The sequence below is a fragment of the Bos grunniens genome, chromosome 14 (genome assembly GCF_055505025.1).
Source record: "Bos grunniens cultivar Pamir isolate PY7600 chromosome 14, Bosgru_T2T1.0, whole genome shotgun sequence".
Taxonomy (NCBI): domain Eukaryota; kingdom Metazoa; phylum Chordata; class Mammalia; order Artiodactyla; family Bovidae; genus Bos; species Bos grunniens.
Genome location: NC_141178.1, coordinates 74,936,653 through 74,959,110, shown reverse-complemented (window position 1 = coordinate 74,959,110; position 22,458 = coordinate 74,936,653). Strand labels below are relative to the sequence as shown.

General features: G+C 44.0%; 1 protein-coding gene across 8 annotated transcripts in view; it reads left to right on the top strand.

Moving 5' to 3' along the window:
* Positions 1 to 22,458, top strand: part of DNAAF11 (dynein axonemal assembly factor 11) — a 70,757-nt gene that overhangs the window by 2,409 nt on the left and 45,890 nt on the right. For 4 of the 8 annotated variants that reach the window (XM_086337377.1, XM_086337376.1, XM_086337380.1 and 1 more), the window contains exons 2-3: positions 9,162 to 9,329; positions 17,457 to 17,534. The exons of 1 other annotated variant lie outside the window; for it this stretch is intronic. In XM_086337377.1, coding sequence (XP_086193503.1) covers positions 9,162 to 9,329; positions 17,457 to 17,534 — 246 coding nt within the window. Of the gene's footprint in view, positions 1 to 9,161; positions 9,330 to 9,908; positions 10,055 to 17,456; positions 17,535 to 22,458 lie in introns of all 8 variants that reach the window. 3 more of the 8 variants (XM_086337383.1, XM_086337381.1, XM_086337378.1) reach the window with 2 other exon arrangements.

Genomic DNA, 22,458 nt, shown 5'->3' with positions numbered 1-22,458 from the left:
CCTACTTTTAAGTCTTAATTCATTTGGTGGACAGTGTTGTTTACCATTAATTTCAAGCTCTCTCTATTTTTTTTTTTTTGACCACACCTAGCAGCATGTCCAGTACTCTTGCCTGGAAAATCCTATGGACAGAGGAGCCTGGTGGGCTGCAGTCCATGGGGTCGCTGAGAGTCGGACACGACTAAGTGACTTCACTTTCACTTTTCACTTTCATGCATTGGAGAAGGAAATGGCAACCCACTCCAGTGTTCTTGCCTGGAGAATCCCAGGGACGGGGGAGCCTGGTGGGCTGCCATCTATGGGGTCACACAGAGTTGGACACGACTGAAGCGACTTGGCAGCAGCAGCAGCAGCAGAAGCATGTAGGCAGAGAAGGCAGTGGCACCCCACTCCAGTACTCTTGCCTGGAAAATCCCATGGATGGAGGAGCCTGGTGGGCTGCAGTCCATGGGGTCACAAAGAGTCGGACACGACTGAGCGACTTCACTTTCACTTTTCCCTTTCATGCATTGGAGAAGGAAATGGCAACCCATTCTAGTGTTCTTGCCTGTAGAATCCCAGGGACGGGGGAGCCTTGTGGGCTGCTGTCTATGGGGTCGCACAGAGTTGGACACGACTGAAGCAACTTAGCAGCAGCAGCAGCATGTAGAATCTTAGTTTCCCAACCAGGGATTGAACCCAAGCCGCCTGCATTGGAAGTTCAGAGTCTTAAGCACTGGACTACCAGGGAAGTCCCAATTTCAAGCTGAGATACGTTGTTGATATCGTATGGCTAGTTCATCACACACCTATGAATAATTGAGAAATGCTTTTTATAAACATTTTAGCTACACCAGAAAAAGCTTTTTGATGAAAGGATGCTTCCAAGAAAAGCATCCTTTAAAGAAATTGCATAGATTTACATCAGTCAATTCAGTTCAGTTGCTCAGTTGTGTCTGACTCTTTTCGACTCCATGGACTGCAGCATGCCAGGCCTCCCTTATCCGTCACCAACTCCCAGAATTTACTTAAACTCATGTCCACTGAGTTGGTGATGTCATCCAACCATCTCATCCTCTGTCATCCCCTTCTCCTCTCACCTTCAATCCTTCCCAGCATCAGGATCTTTTCAAATGAGTCAGTTCTTTGCATCAGGTGGCCAAAGTATTGGAGTTTCAGCTTCAACATCAGTCCTTCCAATGAATATTCAGGACTGATTTTCTGTAGGATGGACTGGTCAGATCTCCTTGCAGTCCAAGGGACTCTCAAGTCTTCTCCAACACCACAGTTCAAAAGCATCAATTCTTTGGCTTTACATACTAAGCACATAAAACAAAGTTTCAGAAATAAGAAAAAACAATTATGGATAAATAGAGGATTTTTAGTTTGTTTTATTTTTTATGGAGTGAGTGAAAATCCCTTAGTCATGTCCAACTCTTTGTGACCCCATGGACTATACAGTCCATGGAATTCTCCAGGCCAGAATTCTAGAATGGGTAGCCTTTCCCTTCTCCAGGAGATCTTACCAACCCAGGGATCAAACCCAGGTCTCCCACATTGCAGGCAGATTCTTTACCAGCTAAGCCATAAGGGAAGCCCAAGAATACTGGAGTGGGTAGCCTATCCTTTCTCCTGCAGATCTTCCCGACCCAGGAATCAAACTGGGGTCTCCTGTATTGCAGGTGGGTTCTTTACCAATTGAGCTATCAGAGAAGCCCTTATTTTTTATGGAAGACCTAATTTAATTTTCAGACTGAACTGTGTACTAAAGACTGTGCTGATTTGCTTAACTTTGTTTTTAACTTAATTTATTTGACAATATAATGCTTTACGGCTAGAACAGTTATTTCCTTTCTGTAATTATTCATTAATGTAACTGAAAGAGGAATGGTTTGGCACATGTTCTCTGCCTTAAGAAAATTAAAATAGTTTGACTATTATATTCATTTAAGTTTATATGAGTGGTCACAGTGAAATTGCTCAGACAGCGCACTTGAACATTGACGATTTAAACTTGTGCATAATTTGTCTTTATCCAGTCTTCCTTGGAGAGTGTTCCATAAGCCTGCTGAATGCTTTACCTGCATAGGATGCTTAATCCTCCCTGTAAGAGTCTGAAATAAGTACCACAGAAGCCCTCTTGAGACAGGCCATTGGAAAAGCTTGGTTAAAGTGCTTAGTCATAAATAGGAGGCATTTTAGGGCTTCTTTCTGCAGCGCTGATAGAGTAAGTGGTATTGGAGTTAACCTTCCTCTGTAAAGAACTGTGAAATTGGGCAACATGAATAAGGTAGCTGTTTTCAGGACATAACTGTGCCCCTTGCGAGAAGGGAAATGCAAAAGTTGTGCCCCACTGTTACCCCAGTTTTCTGTCTAGAGGAACTTTCCTGCTGCGGTAAAGGGAGATAGAATTCAAGCAAACTTCTTGAGCTGGGGAGGCAGAAACTTCTGAGCTGCTGAAGTTGCTATAATCTGGGGGGCTTTCAGCTGAGAATCAGCAATAAAATGAGGAACTCAGTCCTATTACTGTAAGGAACCAAATTCTGCCAGCAACTCAAATAAGCAAGAAAACGGGTCCTCCCCTGGAACCTCCAGAAAGGAATGTAATCCCCCTGACACCCCAATATCAGGTAGGCGAGACCCATATCTGACTTCTGGCCTGCGGAACTGTCAACAGCTAAGTTTGTGGTAATGTGTTACCGCCACTGTAGGAAACCAACACAGCTGCTTGAAGGTTCTCGTGTGCTCATTCCAGCATCTCTGTCATCTTGGGATCTGTTTCTCAAAGAGGAAGCGGATATTTGGGACCTCTTTTCTTTCTTGCTATAGGCATTTAGTGCTATAAATCTCTTCGAAGTTATGTTTTAGCTGTACCCCACAGATTTTGATATACTGATTATTTTCTTCATATTATATTCTGTTCAAAATACTTTTTTTCCTTTCGACTTCTCAATGACAAGTTTAAAAAAACAACATTATTTTCCTGTATTTTGTCTTGGTTTTTAGTTATCATAGGCTGGAGGCTAAATCCTGTGCCTGTGACCCCAGCATGTCTGGAACCTGAAGGCTCTGCTTCTCTAGTGATTTAGTCCCTGGCCTGGTTCTCAGCTCTCTCTGTCCTTCACTTTCAGGGAGAAAACCTCTTTATTTGCTACCAATATAGGAGTCTGGTGTTCACAATCAGCTTTTAATGTTCGGTTGTGACTCTCAGCCTTACCTTGTAAATTGTGTTTTCAGTGGTAGCCACCCCAACACAATCTTCCTTTAAGTTACAATTTCCCCTGTATTTCTCTAATGCCTGATTGCATCACTCTTATCCGTGTGTTCCCTTCCACTAGTATCCATGTTTGTTTCCCACCAAAATTCATAAGTTGAAACCTTGACCCTCAAGGTGATGTTATTAGGAGGTGAGGCCTTTGGGAGGTGATTAGGTCATGAACACAGAATCCTCGTATTGGGCTGATGGTCCTTAGGAAAGAGGACCCAGGGACTGGCTCCCACCTTCCTCCATGTGAGGTTGCTGTCAGTGGGGACCAGGCGCAGAGTGCTCTGTGCAAGGCAGCGGCTGCTCTTGTGTACCACCTGCGGTGTCCACTCTTCCAGGCTGGGTTCCCCAGGAGTCAGACTTCTCAGTGGAGGCAAGTGTGCAGGAAGTGTATGAGGAGGTGTCATTGGACAAGAAAGCCAGGTCCAGCAGAGAGGGAAATCAGGTTGGGATGCGTCTTAACAAAGGCCTTAGCTAGCCAGCCTGGAGCTTGTGAAAGGAGCTCTGAACTTGGACCTCTGGTTTTTCCCAAGTTGGGTTGAGAGGGCTGGGCCTTTATAGCCCCATATCACTCAGGCTTTCCTGGGAGGAGGGGCATGATTTTGGTTGAGATGTCTCTGCAGCTGGGGTGACTTCAAAGAAGGTGGGCAGCTGAGGGCTGCCCTCCCAGCAGCAGGAAGTCATCTTCAGGCCGGAAGCGGGGAGCTGGGCCTCATGGCATCTGTCACGGCCTGTGGTGTGCTTTCCTTACTGGTACATCTGCCAAATGTCTACTTGCGTTTCAGGATTCAGCCCAGGCTTCTCCTGCATAATGCCCTGTTTGACCTTCTTCTGTCGCTCTGTAGCATGGGTCACTCCCTCCTCTGAACTCACAGTACTTTCTGGATCCTTCTGTCCTTGCCTTGTATAGCCTGTCCGTATTTGTAACTGTCAGTGCCCTAACTGTGTGATGGGATCCCTGTGACCACCAACAATCAGATAACCCTGAGTCAGTGAGAAGAGGCAGGGCAAGTGACTGAGAAATCCTGTTTCTAAAAATTTCCATGGAAAACAAGAAAAGGAAAAAAGTTTAGATGCTACAAGATGAAATCTTTACCTATTTGTGACCCCGTCATTTGGGTTTCCCTGGTGGCTGAGTGATTAAGAATCCACCTGCTAATGCAGGAGGTGGGTTCAGTCTCTGGGTCAGGAAGATCCCCTGGAGAAGGAAATGGCAACCCACTCCAGTATGCTTACCTGGGAAATCCCATGGACAGAGGAGCCTGTTGCACTACGTCCATGGATTTGCAAAGAGACACGACTGAGGGATTAAACAACAGCAACAATCCCTTTCTATGTATTTATGTTAAATCTCTGTTTCATGTATGTGTCCGCTGGTTTTTCAAGATGTTTAAAAATTCTGCAGAATCTGCTTTAAGCATACATTACTGATTTTTCTGTACCCTGGCAAGAAAGGGTGAGTTGTTTACAAAACATGATACAAAGCCTGAAGGACAAACACTGCATTGTTGGCTTTGTGAGCTTCTAGAACCTTGTTCTAGAAAAGCTCTGTCATAGCAAACACAGCGTGACAACCTCTGATATTCCTGAAAACCTCTCCTCCTGCCCTCTGCCCTGCCCACCCTGTAGGGTCTTTTCATGGATGCTCTCTCAAGGTATCGAGAACCCAGTCATATTAAGGAATTGAAAAGAAGCCTCTGCACGAGTTTCCATTAAACCTTTTTCTTTTAGTGAGATGAGTATGAATCTGTGGTTATAACTGTCAGTATCCTTCATCAACCGCTCATTCAGATATTGGTTACAGCCTTCTATAGGTGAGATACTTCTCCGTGTCTATCTGCTGCTGCTGCTAAGTCGCTTTAGTCGTGTCCGACTCTGTGCGACCCCATAGACGGCAGCCCACCAGGCTCCACCGTCCCTGGGATTCTCCAGGCAAGAACACTGGAGTGGGTTGCCATTTCCTTCTCCAATGCATGAAAGTGAAAAGTGAAAGTGAAGTCACTCAGTAGTGTCTGACTCTAGCGACCCCATGGACTGCAGCCTACCAGGCTCCTCCATCCATGGGATTTTCTAGGTAAAAGTACTGGAATGGGGTGCCATTGCCTTCTCCGGTGTCTATCTGAGTCTTGTATTTTACTGTTTGAATTTTCCCCAAGAAGGAAATGAAAGCAATATGTTTTATATAGTAAGTGCCTTGGCATGTTCTCCTCTACCATATGATTATTGTTGTTCAGGCACTAAGTCGTATCCGACTCTTTGTGACCCCATGGACTGCAGCACACCAGGCTTCCCTGTCCTTCACTGTCTCCCAGAAATAGGCATTGTATTACCATCTGTCTTGAGATAGTCTTATGGGGATGCATTAATGCTTCCAAAGCCTTTTTAAGTGCCTCAAGTGATTTATTCATAAATGCAGGGCTGTGTTATTTGGAGTAGGGCTTTCTAAAGGTACACAGTACTGCTTGGAGTTAAAGAATGTTTGGTCTAAACTGTACATAAAACTGCAAAATGTTTTCTCCTTTAAAAGTCTGAAGCACTATAATCTCCATGCACCAGGTAGATACTCTGACACATTGCTTCTCGGGGACCCTGGTTTTTGTACTGATGTTTGCCATTACAGGTGAGGCAGTATTGTGGAACAATTTCCTGAGCACTCTGAAACAGTATGCTGCACAGTGGTTTGCTTAATGTAGAGGAGTTCAGAAAAGGGCCTCTGGGAAACTCCAGACCTTCACAGTTCCACCTTCCTTTGTGATTTTCCATTTTCTTTTAATCTATCCTAGTTGTGTATAATTGTTGCCGTTGGGCAAAACTACCCAGTATGCTGAATGAACCTTAGCCCCCCCTCTCCCGTGTGGGTGTGTGTGTGTGTGGGTATCAATTTGTTATTTATGCCAACTCCTCCACCCCTCCACACCGCTTTCAACATTCGACATCAGTGGGAACTCAGTCAGCAGTTGGAGGGACCAGCAAGTCTCCAGGGTTGGACAGATCAGAAAAGCCTGCACAACTGTAGAGCAGGAGAAACCTGTGACACCTTTCATATCCCCAAGAGGCAGCACGTGGCCTGTGCAGATGCTGGTGTAGCTGCCTCAGGCCGGAGACCAGGTGAGGCTTCTCCAGATGCAATCAGAATGCCCTGCACACATTCACCTTAACCATATCCTTGGATGACAGCTCTTGCAGGGTTCGAGTTAGGCTGTCTTCAAGCTGGGTACCCAACCAAGCCTTCATCCAGGGCAACTGGGGAACTGGGGCAGGAATATAAGTGGAGGCACATGTATCAAGTTATACATCAAACTGCTAAATAAAACGCATCTTCTTTCCTTGACGAGTATACCTTCATAACAACCCAGAACGCCACATTCAGTATATGTTTCCCAAGCTCATTGGATTCTGTGCCAGCTCCCTTGCCCACACCTCCCTCCTCTTGCCATCCCTGGCTCTAGCCTGGTCCTTCCTGCCGACATATGAGGGCAGACACTCCAGCCAACACTTCCAAGCCATCCATGTCCCCAGAAAGCAGCCACTCCTCGGACACCTCTGGGTGAAGGAGTGCGTGCCCGACGGTGTGGCCTGCAGAAGCAGCCAGTGTGGGACTTGGAGGCAGAGGATTTCCTTGCTCCGCCTGGGGGCAATGGTCTGCAGGGGAGGGCACAGGCTCTGGAAGGGCTCATCCTTCTGGCCCATTGACTCCAGGTCTAATGGACGCAAGGCCTCAAAGTCCATTTCCTGCCCCATGGATTTGTGTCATTTGAGTCACATACACACCGTTAGTCATCTAGGGTCTGTCTGCATCATCACAGCGCATCACTCCCACATTTCATCAAGTTAGCTGATGTAACATTGGTAGTGTCATCTCAACCCCTTAACCCACGTTGCATCCTTGTAAAGAGCATTCTTGGACATCAACTGCAGAGGCAGGTAATACGGTTGACTTTACACAGCAGCTTTGATGTGTCCTCAACTTGGCTGTCCCTAGCTGATTCCAGCTGTTAGAACCAACTTTGGTAGTGGGAGGTGGGAAGAGTAGTTTTAATTCCCTTCTCTTAAAAATTTGGTTTTCAGAACATGTATTGTCTTTCTTTTCCTTGACTAGAGCAGTCTTTTTAAGCCAGTTTAATGACAGCAGTGGTGTCCAGAGATGGCAGAGTGCAGCCCGCGGTAGGGATCCCAGAGAGCAGGGCTGCGGAGGCTGCCCCTTTAGCCTCCTACTCGCCTCTCTGGCCTGCCCCCTCCCAGGACCTAGCTTGCAGCCAGCTCTGCTGTTGCATGCTCAATCGCTCAGTCATGTCCAACTCTTTGCAACCCGTGGACTATACCCCACCAGGCTCCTCTATCCATGGGATTTCCTAGGCAAGAATACTGGAGTGGGTTGCCATTTCCTTCTCCAGGGGATCTTCCCAACCCAAGGATCGGACCTATGTCTCCTGTTTGGCAGACAAGTTCTTTACCACTGTGCCACCTGGGAAACGAATCTCTCAGCCTCTGCATTGCCCTGGTCTTTCTTCCAAAGAATGGTCATTACACGCACCCCGCCTTTCACCACTGGATGTAGCAGGGGGTTCAGCTAACTGCACGCAAATGATGGAGTTCGTACATGTTTTCACATTGTTTAAAAAAGGCAGACTTCACCTGTAAGGATGTGATGCAGAAGAGGGGCACCTGGAGAGCTCTGTCTCCACTAGAGGAGCTTGTATGTTCAGGAAGCTTGAGGCTTTTTGAGAGGCTCTTTTTTGCTCACACTTGGGGCAGTGGAGCATGGTGGTTCAGAGCACACCGTCACTTGGCTCCAGCACTTACTATAATAGCTGGACCCTGGCAAGTTACTTAAACTCTCTGAGCCTCAAGTCGTCATCTAACAAATGTAAATAACAATGGTCCCTACTCACATGTTCATACACGCGAAGCATTTAGGACAACTCCTGGCACCCTGTAAATGGCAAGAGGAGAAGCTTTATTATCCTGTGGGATGGATGTGATTATTTCCACATTCCACCTAAAATGTGAGGGTTCAAATGGATTCATAGTTTTTTTAATAGCACTGGAAAGTACAAGTATTCTCCATTGTGATTGCCTCCTTGTTTTTATTATATATTGGGTTGGCCAGGAAGTTCATTTGGGTTTTCCATGTTACAGAAAAAGCTGAACAAACTTTTTGGCCAACCCAAAGTTTTTACAACCCAACTGTGAAGAGGATTCGTATCCTGTTCTTGGCTGCAACCGTGGACACAAGTGGTGTCCCCAGTCCCTTGGCACCACCATCATCATATGTTCCTGGCCTGTGGCATCAGGCCAGCCCAGTGCTATGCATCACTCTTGTCAGGGGGGAGTGGGGCTCTTGCAACCCCTCCCTCTGTGATCAGCTTCTTTCATTCCTCCTGGAAACAGATCCAGTGGTGGTTGCTTTATAAGATTGCCCTGTAAAATCTGGGGTTATTTCTCTTCTGTCTCTTCCACTCTAGTTAAATAGATACCAGGTGAGTGAATGAATGAGTGAGTGAACCTTTCCTTACGGGATGGTTGTGGCTATTGAATGGAGATGCTGTCCTGTTTCTGCCCTGTCAGCCGTGCCATGCCTCCGTCTTGGATTACTTAGTGGGTCTCACCCAGTTTGATGTGATACCACCTCAGGATCCCAATCCTCATGGTCATTACCAATCAACTTGGTCTCCATCCATCCAGCGAAATGTACGTAGATTCCAGCATAAGACAAAATGGATCATCGCCTCTTTCTTCCAAGTTACACTAGTGTCATAAAAACTCCCAACAGGAGGCAGCACTTCTCTGATCTCTTTCCTTCAGAAAAATGACTTGGGCCTGGAGAATTCACATCTCACTGCGAGGAAAACCCAGTGCATTAATAGCTTAATATTAATGGGGATGGAGATGTAATACATAACACATTTTCTTTCAGTCACAGAAGATCTCATTAGACGGAATGCCGAGCACAATGACTGTGTAATTTTTTCCCTGGAGGAACTCTCCTTGCATCAGCAAGAAATAGAAAGACTAGAGCATATTGACAAGTGGTGCCGGGATTTAAAAATCCTCTATCTTCAAAATAACCTCATCGGAAAAATTGGTAAGTCTTCAGGACTTTGTTCTCATAGTTTCTTTAACATTTTGAATGGCAGAATATTGGCAAATGCAGTGTTATTTCTTAGAGGAAGAAAGAGAATTGCATGGAGGAATAGACGCAACCGTCTCTCAGTGGTTGTTGATGAAACTGGTTCCCCGAGCCTTTCTGTGCCCGGTCTGTCTCTTTTGCCCCGGGGATCTCCATCAAAGAGTCAGGAGGACCCGTTGATGGCTGAGAACACATTAGTTGACCTATTCCTTTAAAACCTGATTTTTAAAAAGTGTCAAAGAGAGGAATGCAGGCATTTGTCATGAACCTGAAAGGATTATGTGAGAACTGAGGAAATCCTTGTCAGATCCCAGCCTGGGATAGCTAGGTCTACTGCTATCATGTATCAAGAAAGTCCGTGTGCCAGGAATCGTGCTCAGGATTGGGTATTGAGAGGGGTTCACAATGACAGCCCTGTTTGCTGCTCCAGTTTGGAATGAAATGAGAGGTAAAAATAAACAGGTAGATGGAGAACCCAAAATCAGCAATATAACTAGTAAAAACTTGAGTAAAAACTAGTTTTTACTCTTGCAGTGTCCCCAGAATTAAACATACACACCACCCAGCTGCATGCAGAACTCGATCACCACAGGCTTCCCTATGTGATTTGTGGCAGGAGGGGGTGGAGACCCCAGACCAGGAGAGAGTGGACGGGTACGCCCAGTTCCTTCTCCCATGAGGTGAGTCGGCCCTCCCCATCCAATTGCCACCCCCACCCCTGGGAAGAATGAGTTAAGGGAGCAGAGAGAAGAGAAGCCTGTGGAGTCCCACTAATGGGGGGTCCTGCCACATGGAAACAGGAGGAGCGCCCCCCCCCCCCAACCCTGAGAAAAGCCACAGAGAAGCTTAGTGGTATGAGCACGTAGATCCAGGTTCGAACCCTGCCTCTGCCACTAAAAAAACTGTGCCATTGGGCAAGTCAGTTAACTGTTGATCTGTGTCTTAGTCTTGAATCTGGAAAAGGAGCCAACAGCATCTGACACACAGACGTGTGTGGTATCAGAGCTGAACGGAACCATGTGCCTAGGCCTGTGCCCGCCTCACCACCCACCAGAAAGAAGTACCTGGCCCCCAGTGGTAGCATCGCTGTGGTTAGAAGCTCTGGTGATGCAGTTAGTCACCTGAAGCTTACTGGATAACCAAAAATGGGCTCTAGGGAAACAAAAAGTCTAGAATTTGCATACTTTTAGAAGATTTATTAAAATTCATTATATTCCTTCAGATACTTATTTTCGGCATCTTGTACTTTACCTGAAATTAGAAACTCTGGCACATTGTCCTATCAAAAAGGCTGTTACAGAAAACCACCCGCTTTTATCACGAGGGCATTAGAGAGTTGTCCTAATTGTGCCTCTCTAAGAGTTCCCGAAATCTTCATCTCCACAGCTGGTCCGTCACAATCACTAATTAGCAGCATAGTGTTTCAGTCCTTTTCAGAGCTGTGAGAAAGCTTGAATTTTTGCTTCCAAAGTATTCTTAAATTAAACATGCTTTTAAATCCTAATAATGGGATTTTTCAGCACAACTCCACCCATAGGCGTTTAGGTGCTTATTTAGCAAGTACAACTGTTTCTGGAGGATTCAGACGTGCTCTTGGGCCCTAGAGGGAGCAGTTTGCAAAACACTTGCCTTTGCTGAAGCTCTGTTCTTCCCAGGGAGCTCCAGACGGGCTGGCGGTGGGGTGGGGGGTAGGTTCTGCTTGGTGTGGCTCCAGGGGTCACCTGAGGCCTGTCCGGGGTCTGTTAAAATGGGGCCAGGGCCTCACCCCAGACTTACTGACTCAGAGCCTTAGAGGATCCGCTCGCAGAATCTCCATTGGTCACAGTCTCTCCATGAGCCTCAGGCCTGGCCAGAAGTTGAACGGCTCAGGGCGGCCTGAACTGGGGGGTGGATTTGTTCAGTTCAGTCACTCAGTCATGTCTGATTCTTTGTGACCCCATGGACTGCAGCACATCAGGCTTCCCTGTCCATCACCAACTCCCAGAATTTGCTCAGATTTATGTCCATCCAGTGGGTGATGCCATCCAGCCATTTCATCCTCTGTCATTCCCTTTTCCTCCTGCCTTCAGACTTTCCCAAAAGTCAGGGTCTTTTCCGGTGAGTCAGTTCTTCACATCCGGTGGCCAAAGTATTGAAGTTTCAGCTTCACAATCAGTCCTTCCAATGAATATTCAGGACTGATTTCTTTTAGAATTGACTGGTTTAATCTGGAAGTCCAAGGGACTCTCGAGAGTTTTCTCCAACACCACAGTTCAAAAGCATCAGTTCCTCAGTGCTCAGCTTTCTTATGGTCCAACTCTCACATCCACACATGACTACTGGAAAAACCATAGTTTTGACTATATGGATCTTTGTCGGTAAAGTATGTCTCTGCTTTTCAATATGCTATCTAGGTTGGTCATAACTTTACTTCCAAGGAGCAAGCGTCTTTTAATTTCATGGCTGCAGTCACCATCTGCAGTGATTTTGGAGTCCAGGAAAATAAAGTCTGCCGCTGTTTCTACTGTTTCCCCATATATTTGCCATGAAGTGATGGGACCAGATGCCATGATCTTAGTTTTTTGAATGTTGAGCTTTAAGTCAACTTTTTCACTCTCCTCTTTCACTTTCATCAAGAGGCTCTTTAGTTCCTCCTTGCTTTCTGCCATAAGGGTGGCGTCATCTGCTTATCCAAGCTTATTGATATTTCTCCCTGCATTCTTGATTCCAGCTTTTGCTTCATCCAGCCTGGCATTTCTCATGATGTACTCTGCATATAAGTTAAATAAGCATTACTTTGCCAACAAAGTTCCGTCTAGTCAAGGCTATGGTTTTTCTAGTAGTTGTGTATGGATGTGAGGGTTGGACTATAAAGAAAGCTGAGCACCAAAGAACTGATGCTTTTGAACAGTGGTGTTGGAGAAGACTCTTGAGAGTCCCTTGGACTGCAAGGAGATCCAACAAGTCCATCCTAAAGGAGATCAATCCTGAGTGTTCATTTGAAGGACTGATGCTGAAGCTGAAACTCCAATTCTTTGGCCACCTGATGCGAAGAGCTGACTCACTGGAAAAGACGCTGATGCTGGGAAGGACTGACGGCAGGAGGAGAAGGGGACAACAAAAGATGAGATGGTTGGATGGTATCACCGACTCAATGGACATGAGTTTGGATAAACTCCAGGAGTTGGTGATGGACAGGGAGGCCTAGTGTGCTGCAGTCCATGGGGTCACAAAGAGTCAGACACGACTGAGCAACTGAATTGAACTGAGCTGAACTCCACATGTAAGTTAAATAAGCAAGGTGACAGCTTTGACGTACTCCTTTCTCAATTTGGAACCAGTCCGTTGTTCCATGTCCAGTTCTAACTGTTGCTTCTTCACCTGCATACAGATTTCTCAGGAGGCAGGTCAGGTAGTCTGGTATTCCCATCTCCTGAAGAATTTTCCACAGTTTGTTGCCATCCACACACTCAAAGGCTTTAGCATAGTCAATGAAACAGAAGTAGATCGTTTTCTGGAATTCTCTTGCTTTTTCTATGATCCAGCAGATGTTGGCAATTTGATCTCTGGTTCCTCTGACTTTTCTAAATGCAGCTTGAACATCTGGAAGTTCTCGGTTCACATACTGTTGAAGCCTCACTTAGAGAATTTTGAGCATTACTTTGCTAGCATGTGCGATGAGTGCAATTGTGTAGTGGTTTGAACATTCTTTGGCATTGCCTTTCTTTGGGACTGGATTGAGAAGTGACCTTTTGTAGTCCTGTGGCCACTGCTGTGTTTTCCAAATCTGCTCACATGTTGAGTGTAGCACTTTCACAGCATCATTTTTTAGGACTTGAAATGGCTCAGCTGGAATTCCATCACTCCACTAGCTTTGTTTGTAGTGATGCTTCTTAAGACCCACTTGACTTTGGACTCCAGGATGTCTGGCTGTGGGTGAGTGATCACACCATCATGATTATCTGGGTCATTGAGATCTTTTTTGTATAGTTCTTTTATGTATCCTTGCCACCTCTTCTTAATATCTTCTGCTTCTCTTAAGTCCATTCCATTTCTGTCCTTTATTGAGCCTATCTTTGCATGAAATGTTCCCTTGCTATCTCTAATTTTCTTGAAGAGATCTCTAGTCTTTCCCAGTCTATTGTTTTCCTCTATTTCTTTGCATTGACCACTGAGGAAGGCTTTCTTGTCTCTCCTCGCTATTCTTTGGAACTCTGCATTCAGATCGGTATATCTTTCCTTTTCTCCTTTGCCTTTCTCTTCTCTTCCTTTCTCAGCTATTTGTAAGACCTCCTCAGGCAACCATTTTGCCTTTTTGCATTTCTTCTTCTTGGGGATGGTTTTAGTCACTACCTCCTGTACAATCTTATGAACTTCTGTTCATAGTTCCTCAGGTACTTGAATCTATTTGTCACTTCCACTGTATAGTCATAGGGATTTGATTTAGATCATACGTGAATGGTCTAGTGGTGGTTGTCCCTACTTTCTTCCATTTAGTCTGAATTTGGCAATAAGGAGTTCATGATCTGAGCCACGATCAGCTCCTGGGGATGGATTTGTAGGTCTGGTTGTATAAAGCCTTTGGGTGGGAACTGATCCCAGGATGATTTGGCCTAGAACAGTAACCCCCTGTTCCAGGCACCTAGGAAGCTCTGTATATTTTTCCTTATAGAGATTTTTGGGGTTTTTTTGTTTTCTAATCAGTTTGGCCCATTGTCCTTGATTTAATTTAATCTAGGAAACCCTTACAAAACAAATCTTAACTTTTCTTCTACCAGTTAGCATTTAGAGGTTATACAGTTTAGCATTTAGTGGGTTATACATATAACAAAAATGGAGAAGGAAAGGTATTTTATTGTGCAGTTTTAACAATGATAACTTTATGTATTTCTGTTTGGGGTATGGACTCTATTACAATCTTTGGCACCTCTGTTATAATCTTTGGCATCTCAGTTCAGTTCAGTTCAGTTCAGTCACTCAGACGTGTCCAACTCTTTGCGACCCCATGAATCGCAGCACGCCAGGCTTCCCTGTCCATCACCAACTCCCGGAGTTCACTCAAACTCATTTCCATTGAGTCAGTGATGCCATCCAGCCATCTCATCCTCTGTCGTCCCCTTCTCCTCCTGCCCCCAATCCCTCCCAACATCAGGGTCTTTTTAATGAGTCAACGCTTTGCATGAGGTGGCCCAAGTATTGGAGTTTCAGTTTCAGCATCAGTCCTTCCAATAAACACCCAGGACTGATCTCCTTTGGAATGGACTTGTTGGATCTCCTTGCAGTCCAAGGGGCTATCAAGAGTCTTCTCCAACACCGCAGTTCAAAAGCATCAATTCTTTGGCGCTCAGCTTTCTTCACAGTACAACTCTCACATCTATACATGACCACTGGAAAAACCATAGCCTTGACTAGATGGACCTTTGTCGGTAAGGTAGTATCTCTGCCTTTCAATATGCTATCTAGGTTGGTCATAACTTTCCTTCCAGGGAGTAAGCATCTTTTAATTTCATGGCTGCAATCACCATCTGCAGTGATTTTGGAGCCCCCCAGAATAAAATCAGCCACTGTTTCCACTGTTTCCCCATCTATTTCCCATGAAGTGATGGGACCAGATGCCATGATCTTCGTTTTCTGAATGTGGAGCTTTAAGCCAACTTTTTCACTCTCCTCTTTCACTTTCATCAAGAGGCTTTTTAGTTTCTCTTCACTTTCTGCCATAAGGGTGGTGTCATCGCATATCTGAGGTTCTTGATATTTCTCCCGGCAATCTTGATTCCAGCTTGTGCTTCTTCCAGCCCAGCATTTCTCATGATGTACTCTGCATAGAAGTTAAATAAGCAGGGTGACAATATACAGCCTTGATGTACTCCTTTTCCTATTTGGAACCAGTCTGTTGTTCCATGTCCAGCTCTAACTGTTGCTTCCTGACCTGCATATATGTTTCTCAAGAGACAGGTCAGGTGGTCTGGTATTCCCATCTCTTTCAGAATTTTCCATAGTTTATTGTGATCCACACAGTCAAAGGCTTTGGCGTAGTCAATAAAGCAGAAATAGATGTTTTTCTGGAACTCTCTTGCTCTAGAGCTCTACAAATCTCTGATGATCAAATACTCGGATATTGGTTTGAAACTCTTGTCAGCATCAGTATCGCTTAGGATGGTATAACTGCTGAGAGAAGGTTTTTGTTCAAAAATCCTCATTGAAAAAAATGAGTAAACTGAGGCTCGGAGAGGTGAATTTTTATTCTCAGGTCTATGGGAACAAATATGTGATATTTATAAATTTTAGATGAATATTGATGATGATAAAGGTGATGGTTATAAATCATCATATTTGACTGTCATAATATCCCTGGAAAATGGTGCAGAGGAAGTGTTAAGTGAGCCTGCCCTGATGCATGTTTCTTAGCAGGATTTTCTGTATTCATGTCATCTTAGAAAGGACTATCCTTTAAAAGTGCAATGTAATGATTTAGTGCCGGGCTCTGCAGTCAGATTTCCTGGCTCTGCCACTTAACCTTGAATAACTGGATTAATTTTCTGCACCTTGATGTTCTCATTTGTATAAGGGAGACAACAGTAGTTTTTACTTCATAGGGTTATTAGGAAGATTAAATGAGATAATATGCAGAATGCTTAGAAAATTGTATGGCTTGTAATAAGCACTCAGCAGTGCAAGCTATGGTATTATTTAAGCTGTTTTTAAGGGGCCCCCCTCAAGAGATTCCTTGACTTATTTATGCTTTTGCTTTGCCTATATGGGCTTACATATTTATTTAAAACCATAATCCTGTATCAGAATGATTTTGACTTCAAGCAAAGGTAAACACAACTCAAAGTGACTTAGCAGTGAGGAAATCTATCCTCTAACCCAACTATTAACTCTAGAGACTGTCCAGTCTCCAGGGTTGGTTGGCCGGTTCATTCTCTCTGCTGCACCAGCCACTGTGGGCTTCATCCGACAGCTGATTCCTTCAGCTTTGCAAGATGACTGTGAGTCAATAAAGATAGTGTTCCATTCTTGCCTGAAAAATCCCATGGACAGAGGAACCTGGCAGGCTACAGTCCAAAAGGTTGCAAAGAGTCAGACAAGACTGAGTGACTGAGCACACAAACAGGAAAAAGAGAAAGGCAATTCACAAGCATGAAATACAGGCCATTCCTTCTGATCAGGAGTACAGGGTGTGCACGCCCTCTTCTGTACCGCAGTTGCCAGGAGACTGTCCTGGGCAGGTTGACTTAAGCCTGGCCTCCCGAGCTGTCACTACCAAGGAACATGGGATTGCCATGCACTGGGCCTGCTTGGTTAAGCCTAACCCCAGAGTTAGGGCTGGGTAGAGACATGAGTGGCACCCCACTCCAGTACTCTTGCCTGGAGAATCCAATGGATGGAGGAGCCTGGAAGGCCGCAGTCCATGGGGTCGCTGAGGGTCGGACATGACTGAGCGACTTCACTTTCACTTTTCCCTTTCATGTATTGGAGAAGAAAATGGCAACCCACTCCAGTGTTCTTGCCTGGAGAATCCCAGGGACGGGGGGGCCTGGTGGGCTGCAGTCTATGGGGTCGCGCAGAGTCGGACACAACTGAAGTGACTTAGCAGCAGCAGCAGAAACATGAGTAGAACTGGGTTCCCTCAGGAAGAATAGAGGGAGAAATGGATGCTGAGTAGGCAACCAACCATGTCTGATGTACAGATACAGGTTTGGAAAAGCAACATGATTTTGGATAACCATAATGGAGAAGGCAATGGCACCCCACTCCAGTACTCTTGCCTGGAAAATCCCATGGACGGAGGAGCCTGTTAGGCTGCAATCCATGGGGTCACTAAGAGTCGGACACGACTGAGCGACTTCACTTTCACTTTTCACTTTCATGCATTGGAGAAGGAAATGGCAACCCACTTCAGTGTTCTTGCCTGGAGAATCCCAGGGACGGGGGAGCCTGGTGGGCTGCCGTCTATGGGGTCGCACAGAGTTGGACACGACTGAAGTGACTTAGCATAGCATAGCAATGATTCTTAGATTCTTGTCATTTTTATAACAGATTATGTAAAAATGTCTTTTATATCGAAGGTTAACTAATTCCATTATTTGTATGTTTCAGAAAATGTTAGCAAACTCAAGAAACTTGAATATTTGAATTTAGCTTTAAACAACATTGAAAAAATTGAAAATCTGGAAGGTAAGAACTTTCTTCTAATAATGTATTAGTAATTAAAATTGATACTTAAAATTAGACTTAAACAGTATTGCTTAAACAGTAGATAGACTTTTAAAATTAACATTTTTACCTCAGTTTTATATTTGTTATTCTTGTTGGAAAAAGTCAGATGATAATAAGATACATAAATTCAAAAGTGGAAGTCGCTTTGGCCCCTTCCTAACCCAGCTTCCTTCCCCAAGTCAGTGGTATTAACCCTCTGGTGTATAGAAGGTTATTTTACTACATTTTGCTTTCTATCAATGGGATCATACTATGAATATTGTTTTCAAAATGAATTTCTTTCATGAAATTGCCTTGTTTTTCTGATATCCGGGAAAGGTGGGGAGGTCTGGGTAAATGGAATGATTGTAGACGGAGTTATGCAACCATTGATCTGCAGATGGACACTTGGGTGGTTCCAGCATTTTGCTCTAACAGCTTGGCTGCAGTGAGCATCTTTCTACATTGCACTCTGTGTACATGTGTAAATTTTTTTCTGGGGTAGATTCTTAGAAATAGAATTCCTTGGTTTTAACATGCATAGTTTTGGAAAATATTGTTCTCCAAAAAGGTTGCATTGATTTCCACTTGTACTGGTGGTCAATGTGAATACCCATTTCCCCCCAGCTTCACTAATGCTTTTTATAAGCAATCTTTTCTTAATGATCAGAAGACATTGTTCTCTAGCAAATTTTAAAATTTGTACCTCACTTATTATTATTGATCTTCCATATAACCTTTCAGATATTAATTGAATATTTATATTTTTTCTTCTATGAATAACTGTTTCATAGCTTTTGGCCATTTTTTATACTGATTTTTCTTCACATGCTCTTATACATTCCAGATATTAATACCTTGTTATATATGTTATAAATCTTTTCTCTTGAGTCTGCTACTTTTATTTCAATCAAGATGCTGGTATTGTTCAGAAGTCTTATTTTTGAAATGGGTATACTTCAATTTATCAGTCTTTTTCTTTCCTCTTTATGATTTCTGAATACAAATATATTCCATAAAAGTTCTAAGTATAATAATTTTATTCTTTACATTTAATCTCTCTAATGTACTTCAGATTTATCATGTAAATGTTTCTAAATGGAAATATTTGGACCACTTAGTACTTTGAAATTGAGACATAATTTATGTAACAGTCTATGGGGTCACAGAGTCTGACATGACTTAGTGGCTGAATAACAACATAAAATTCACTGTCTGAAAATACACGATTCAGTGATTTTTAGTATATTTGCAAGGTTGTGGACCCATCTGCTGCTGCTAAGTCGCTTCAGTCGTGTCCGACTCTGTGCGACCCCATAGACGTCTGGCAGCCCACCAGGCTCCCCCGTCCCTGGGATTCTCCAGGCAGGAACACTGGAGTGGGTTGCCATTTCCTTCTCCAATGCATGAAAGTGAAAAGTGAAAGTGAAGTCACTTAGTCGTGTCCGACTCTCAGCGACCCCATGGACTGCAGCCTACCAGGCTCCTCTATCCATGGGATTTTCCAGGCAAGAGTACTGGAGTGGGGTGCCATTGCCTTCTCCGTGTGGACCCATCATCACTGTCTAATTCTGGAACATTTTCATCACCCCCAAAGAAATTCCCATATTCATTAGCATTCACTACCCATTCACTTCCTATCCCAGCCCCTAACAACCCCTCATCTGCTTTCTGTCTCCATAGATTTTCCCATCCTGATCATGTCATGTGAGTGGAACCAAACAATATATGGACAGTATTTGGTCTGCTGACTTCTTAGCCTAATGTATCCAGGGTCCATCCATGTTGTAGGATGCATCAGTACTTAATCCTTTTAAGGGCCGAATAATATTCTAATAATGATAATAATATTCCAAATAATGATAATGATATTCAATAATATTCCAATATGGATACACCTCATTTTGTTTACCCTGTTCATTAACTGATGCATATTTGAGTTGTGTCCACTGTTTGGTTATTATGAGTATAGCCTCTGTGAACATTAATGTACGAGTTTCTGCATAAACATATGTTTTCTGTTAGTTTAGTATACCAGGAAATGGAATTGCTGGGTCATATGGTAACTCTGTGCTTAATTCTGTTTTCAGGAGCTGCCAAATGTTTTCCAAAGCAATCACACCATTTGCCATTCCCACTAGCAATTTATGAGGGCTCCCGTTTCTCTGCATCCTGATGAACACTTGTCATTTTCGGTTTTTATTTATTTGTTTTTGTAGTAGCCATTCTAGTGGGTGTGGGGTGGTATCTCATTGTGGTTCTGATTTGCATTCACCTAATGACTAATGAGTTTGGGCATTTTAAAAAATGTGCTTATTGGCCATTTGTGTGTCTTCCTTGGAGAAATCTTTATTCAAAATCTTTGCCCATTTTCTAACCAAGTTATTTGTTGTTCGACTGTTGAATTGTAAGACTTATTTTTATGTTTTGAATGCTAGAGTCCAATCAGATAAATGATTCGTTGATATATTCTCCCATTTTGTGGGTTTTCTTGTCAACTTTCTCATTGGTGTTCTTTGGAACCGAGTGGTTCTTTCTTCTTAAATAACTGCGTGTGAAGTCGCTCAGTCGTGTCTGACTCTTTGCGACCCCATGGACTGTAGCCTACCAGGCTCCTCCATCCATGGGATTTTCCAGGCAAGAGTACTGGAGTGGGTTGCCATTTCCTTCTTCAGAGGATCTTCCCCACCCAGGGATCGAACCCGGGTCTCCTGCATTGTAGGCAGACGCTTTACCGTCTGAGCCACTAGGGAAGTCATTATGTCAATGTGTAAATAACTTTATTGAGGTTTAATTGATGTACAGAAACCTGCAGACGTTTAATGTATACAGTTTGTTGAGTTTGGACCTGTGCACACACACGTGAAACCATCACCACGATCAAGGTAACAGGCATGTCCATCACCTATTTTCTCTGATCTCCCCTAGAACCTCCTTTAATCTAGTAGAACCTCTTACTAGATTGATCTTCCATGTCGCTTCACCTGTATTCCTTATTTAAACCCTGTTGTCTTGTTGTTCTATGTTCTGGGAGGTTTCCTGTGTTACTTTGGAGGCTTCTATTTTGTGCTGTTATTTTTTTCCCCTCAGTGTCTAGTAACACTCTGTGTCTGCTGAAACCGCAAAGGGTTTGGTTGATTAGGTACCTGTGTGGGCTTACTTTGCAGTTGTGAGGTTGTGTTTACACATCCAGCCTCTTGCCTAGCTGGCAGCACCACGTGGACTCGGTACGAGTGGGCAGGGGCGTGGAGCAGGCAAGCTGCTCTCCCCACTCTCCTCCCATCTGCCAAGAGCTAAAATTAGGAGGACATTGCTTAGGTTATGTTGGATTTTAGCCTATTTGTCTCACAGTGTCGACATTGGTATTTCAGTGGCCTTCGAGGTTGTATATCAATAAAGACATAAATATTCGTCATACATTCTTAATGTTCATCCTCAAAACCTACAGCGTCATCACTAAGAAAGTCCCCAGACCATCATCAGTGCTGGAGCTGAGATGGTTGTTTCCATCACTGGCATCTTTCTGCCTTAGGAATGGGGCCTTTGCTCCCTCTCAGATACCACTCTCCAGCCTGCTTACCATAGTCACATGTGAACACATGAAATAACAAAATCTGCCTTATATCTATGTTCTGTAGTAGTGAAGTGTCAGTCTATGATGTCAGAGAAAATTTAAGCTCTCACTCTCAGTTGACTTGTCCAGGGCTTGTTCTTTTACTTAGCAAAGAATCCGAAAGGAGGTGGAGAGTTCTGGGTTTTGCGGTGTGTGTTGGCCACAGACCACTAGAGGGCAGCATTGTCACTATCGTCCTGGAGCTTTGGGAGCTTGGTCCGCAGTGGACACTTCCTCGTTTGGTGCTCTGCCTTCCAGCTCTAATACAGATGCACTGGGCTCAGGGTTGCCTGCGGAGCTGGGCAGTAGGCAGGGATGGGTGCCTTATCTTCTGGCAAATGTGTACTTTTTGTTTAATTTAAATGTTTGAGGTAGAGAGGAGGGTGTATATACTCGGCTCACCTACTTGAGTCAATCTCAGTGTGATCTTAAACATAAGCTGGGTTTCTGTTTGTTCGTTTTGCTGGATGGCAAACCGTAACTGTATCCCTCTTTCTTTTTTTTCTTATTGTGGATTCACCAGGATAGAATCAAGTGCCTATTTTTTCCCATCGCTCCTCCTCACCCACCCTAGCCTGGGGAGACAGGAGGGGCTTCTGTGAGGGTCAGCTCTCGCCCTTGGGAAATCACCGTGTTGGTTTCAGCGACGTTCAGACCCCTGTGGTCCACTGAGCTGGATCTTCTCAGCACAGAGGATAAAGGGTGGGACTCAGCTGAAGGCAGGGGTACCCTAACTCCAAAGAGGATGTTTTCTCTGGCTGGCTAGTTCAGCAGGAATTGTTCTTTCAAATGGCAGATGTGGCTTAATTGCTTATGTGTAAGCCTAGCAGAAGAAAAATTAAGATTCATCACTTTGAAAAACATAATGAACATTTGGAGGGTTCTGCATCTACAAAATTACAGCAAAATCCAAAAATTATCTGAATTTTTTAGTTTGTTGGAGTCTTCCAAATGTCAGTCTTTTCTTATATGGAAGAAAATGTAGTGAAAATATCTCTCAAGTGTCCTAAAGTAAACTTAAGAAATACCAGGCAACCTGTATCTTAAGTCAGACTACCCCAGATATATCCTTTACACTTCACAAAATCCATCTAACATTTTCTTTTTGCTAATATAAACAAACCTACAGGCACAGAGATATAAACTTAATTATATTTATTTGTCTAGTTTCATATTCATTCTTCATATAGTGGCTGAGTTCACATTATTATGATTTAATGACTGAATTATCAAGTATATTGATGTGTTTTAAATAACTTTATTTTTTGGCACTTGAGGTGTTTTTAATTA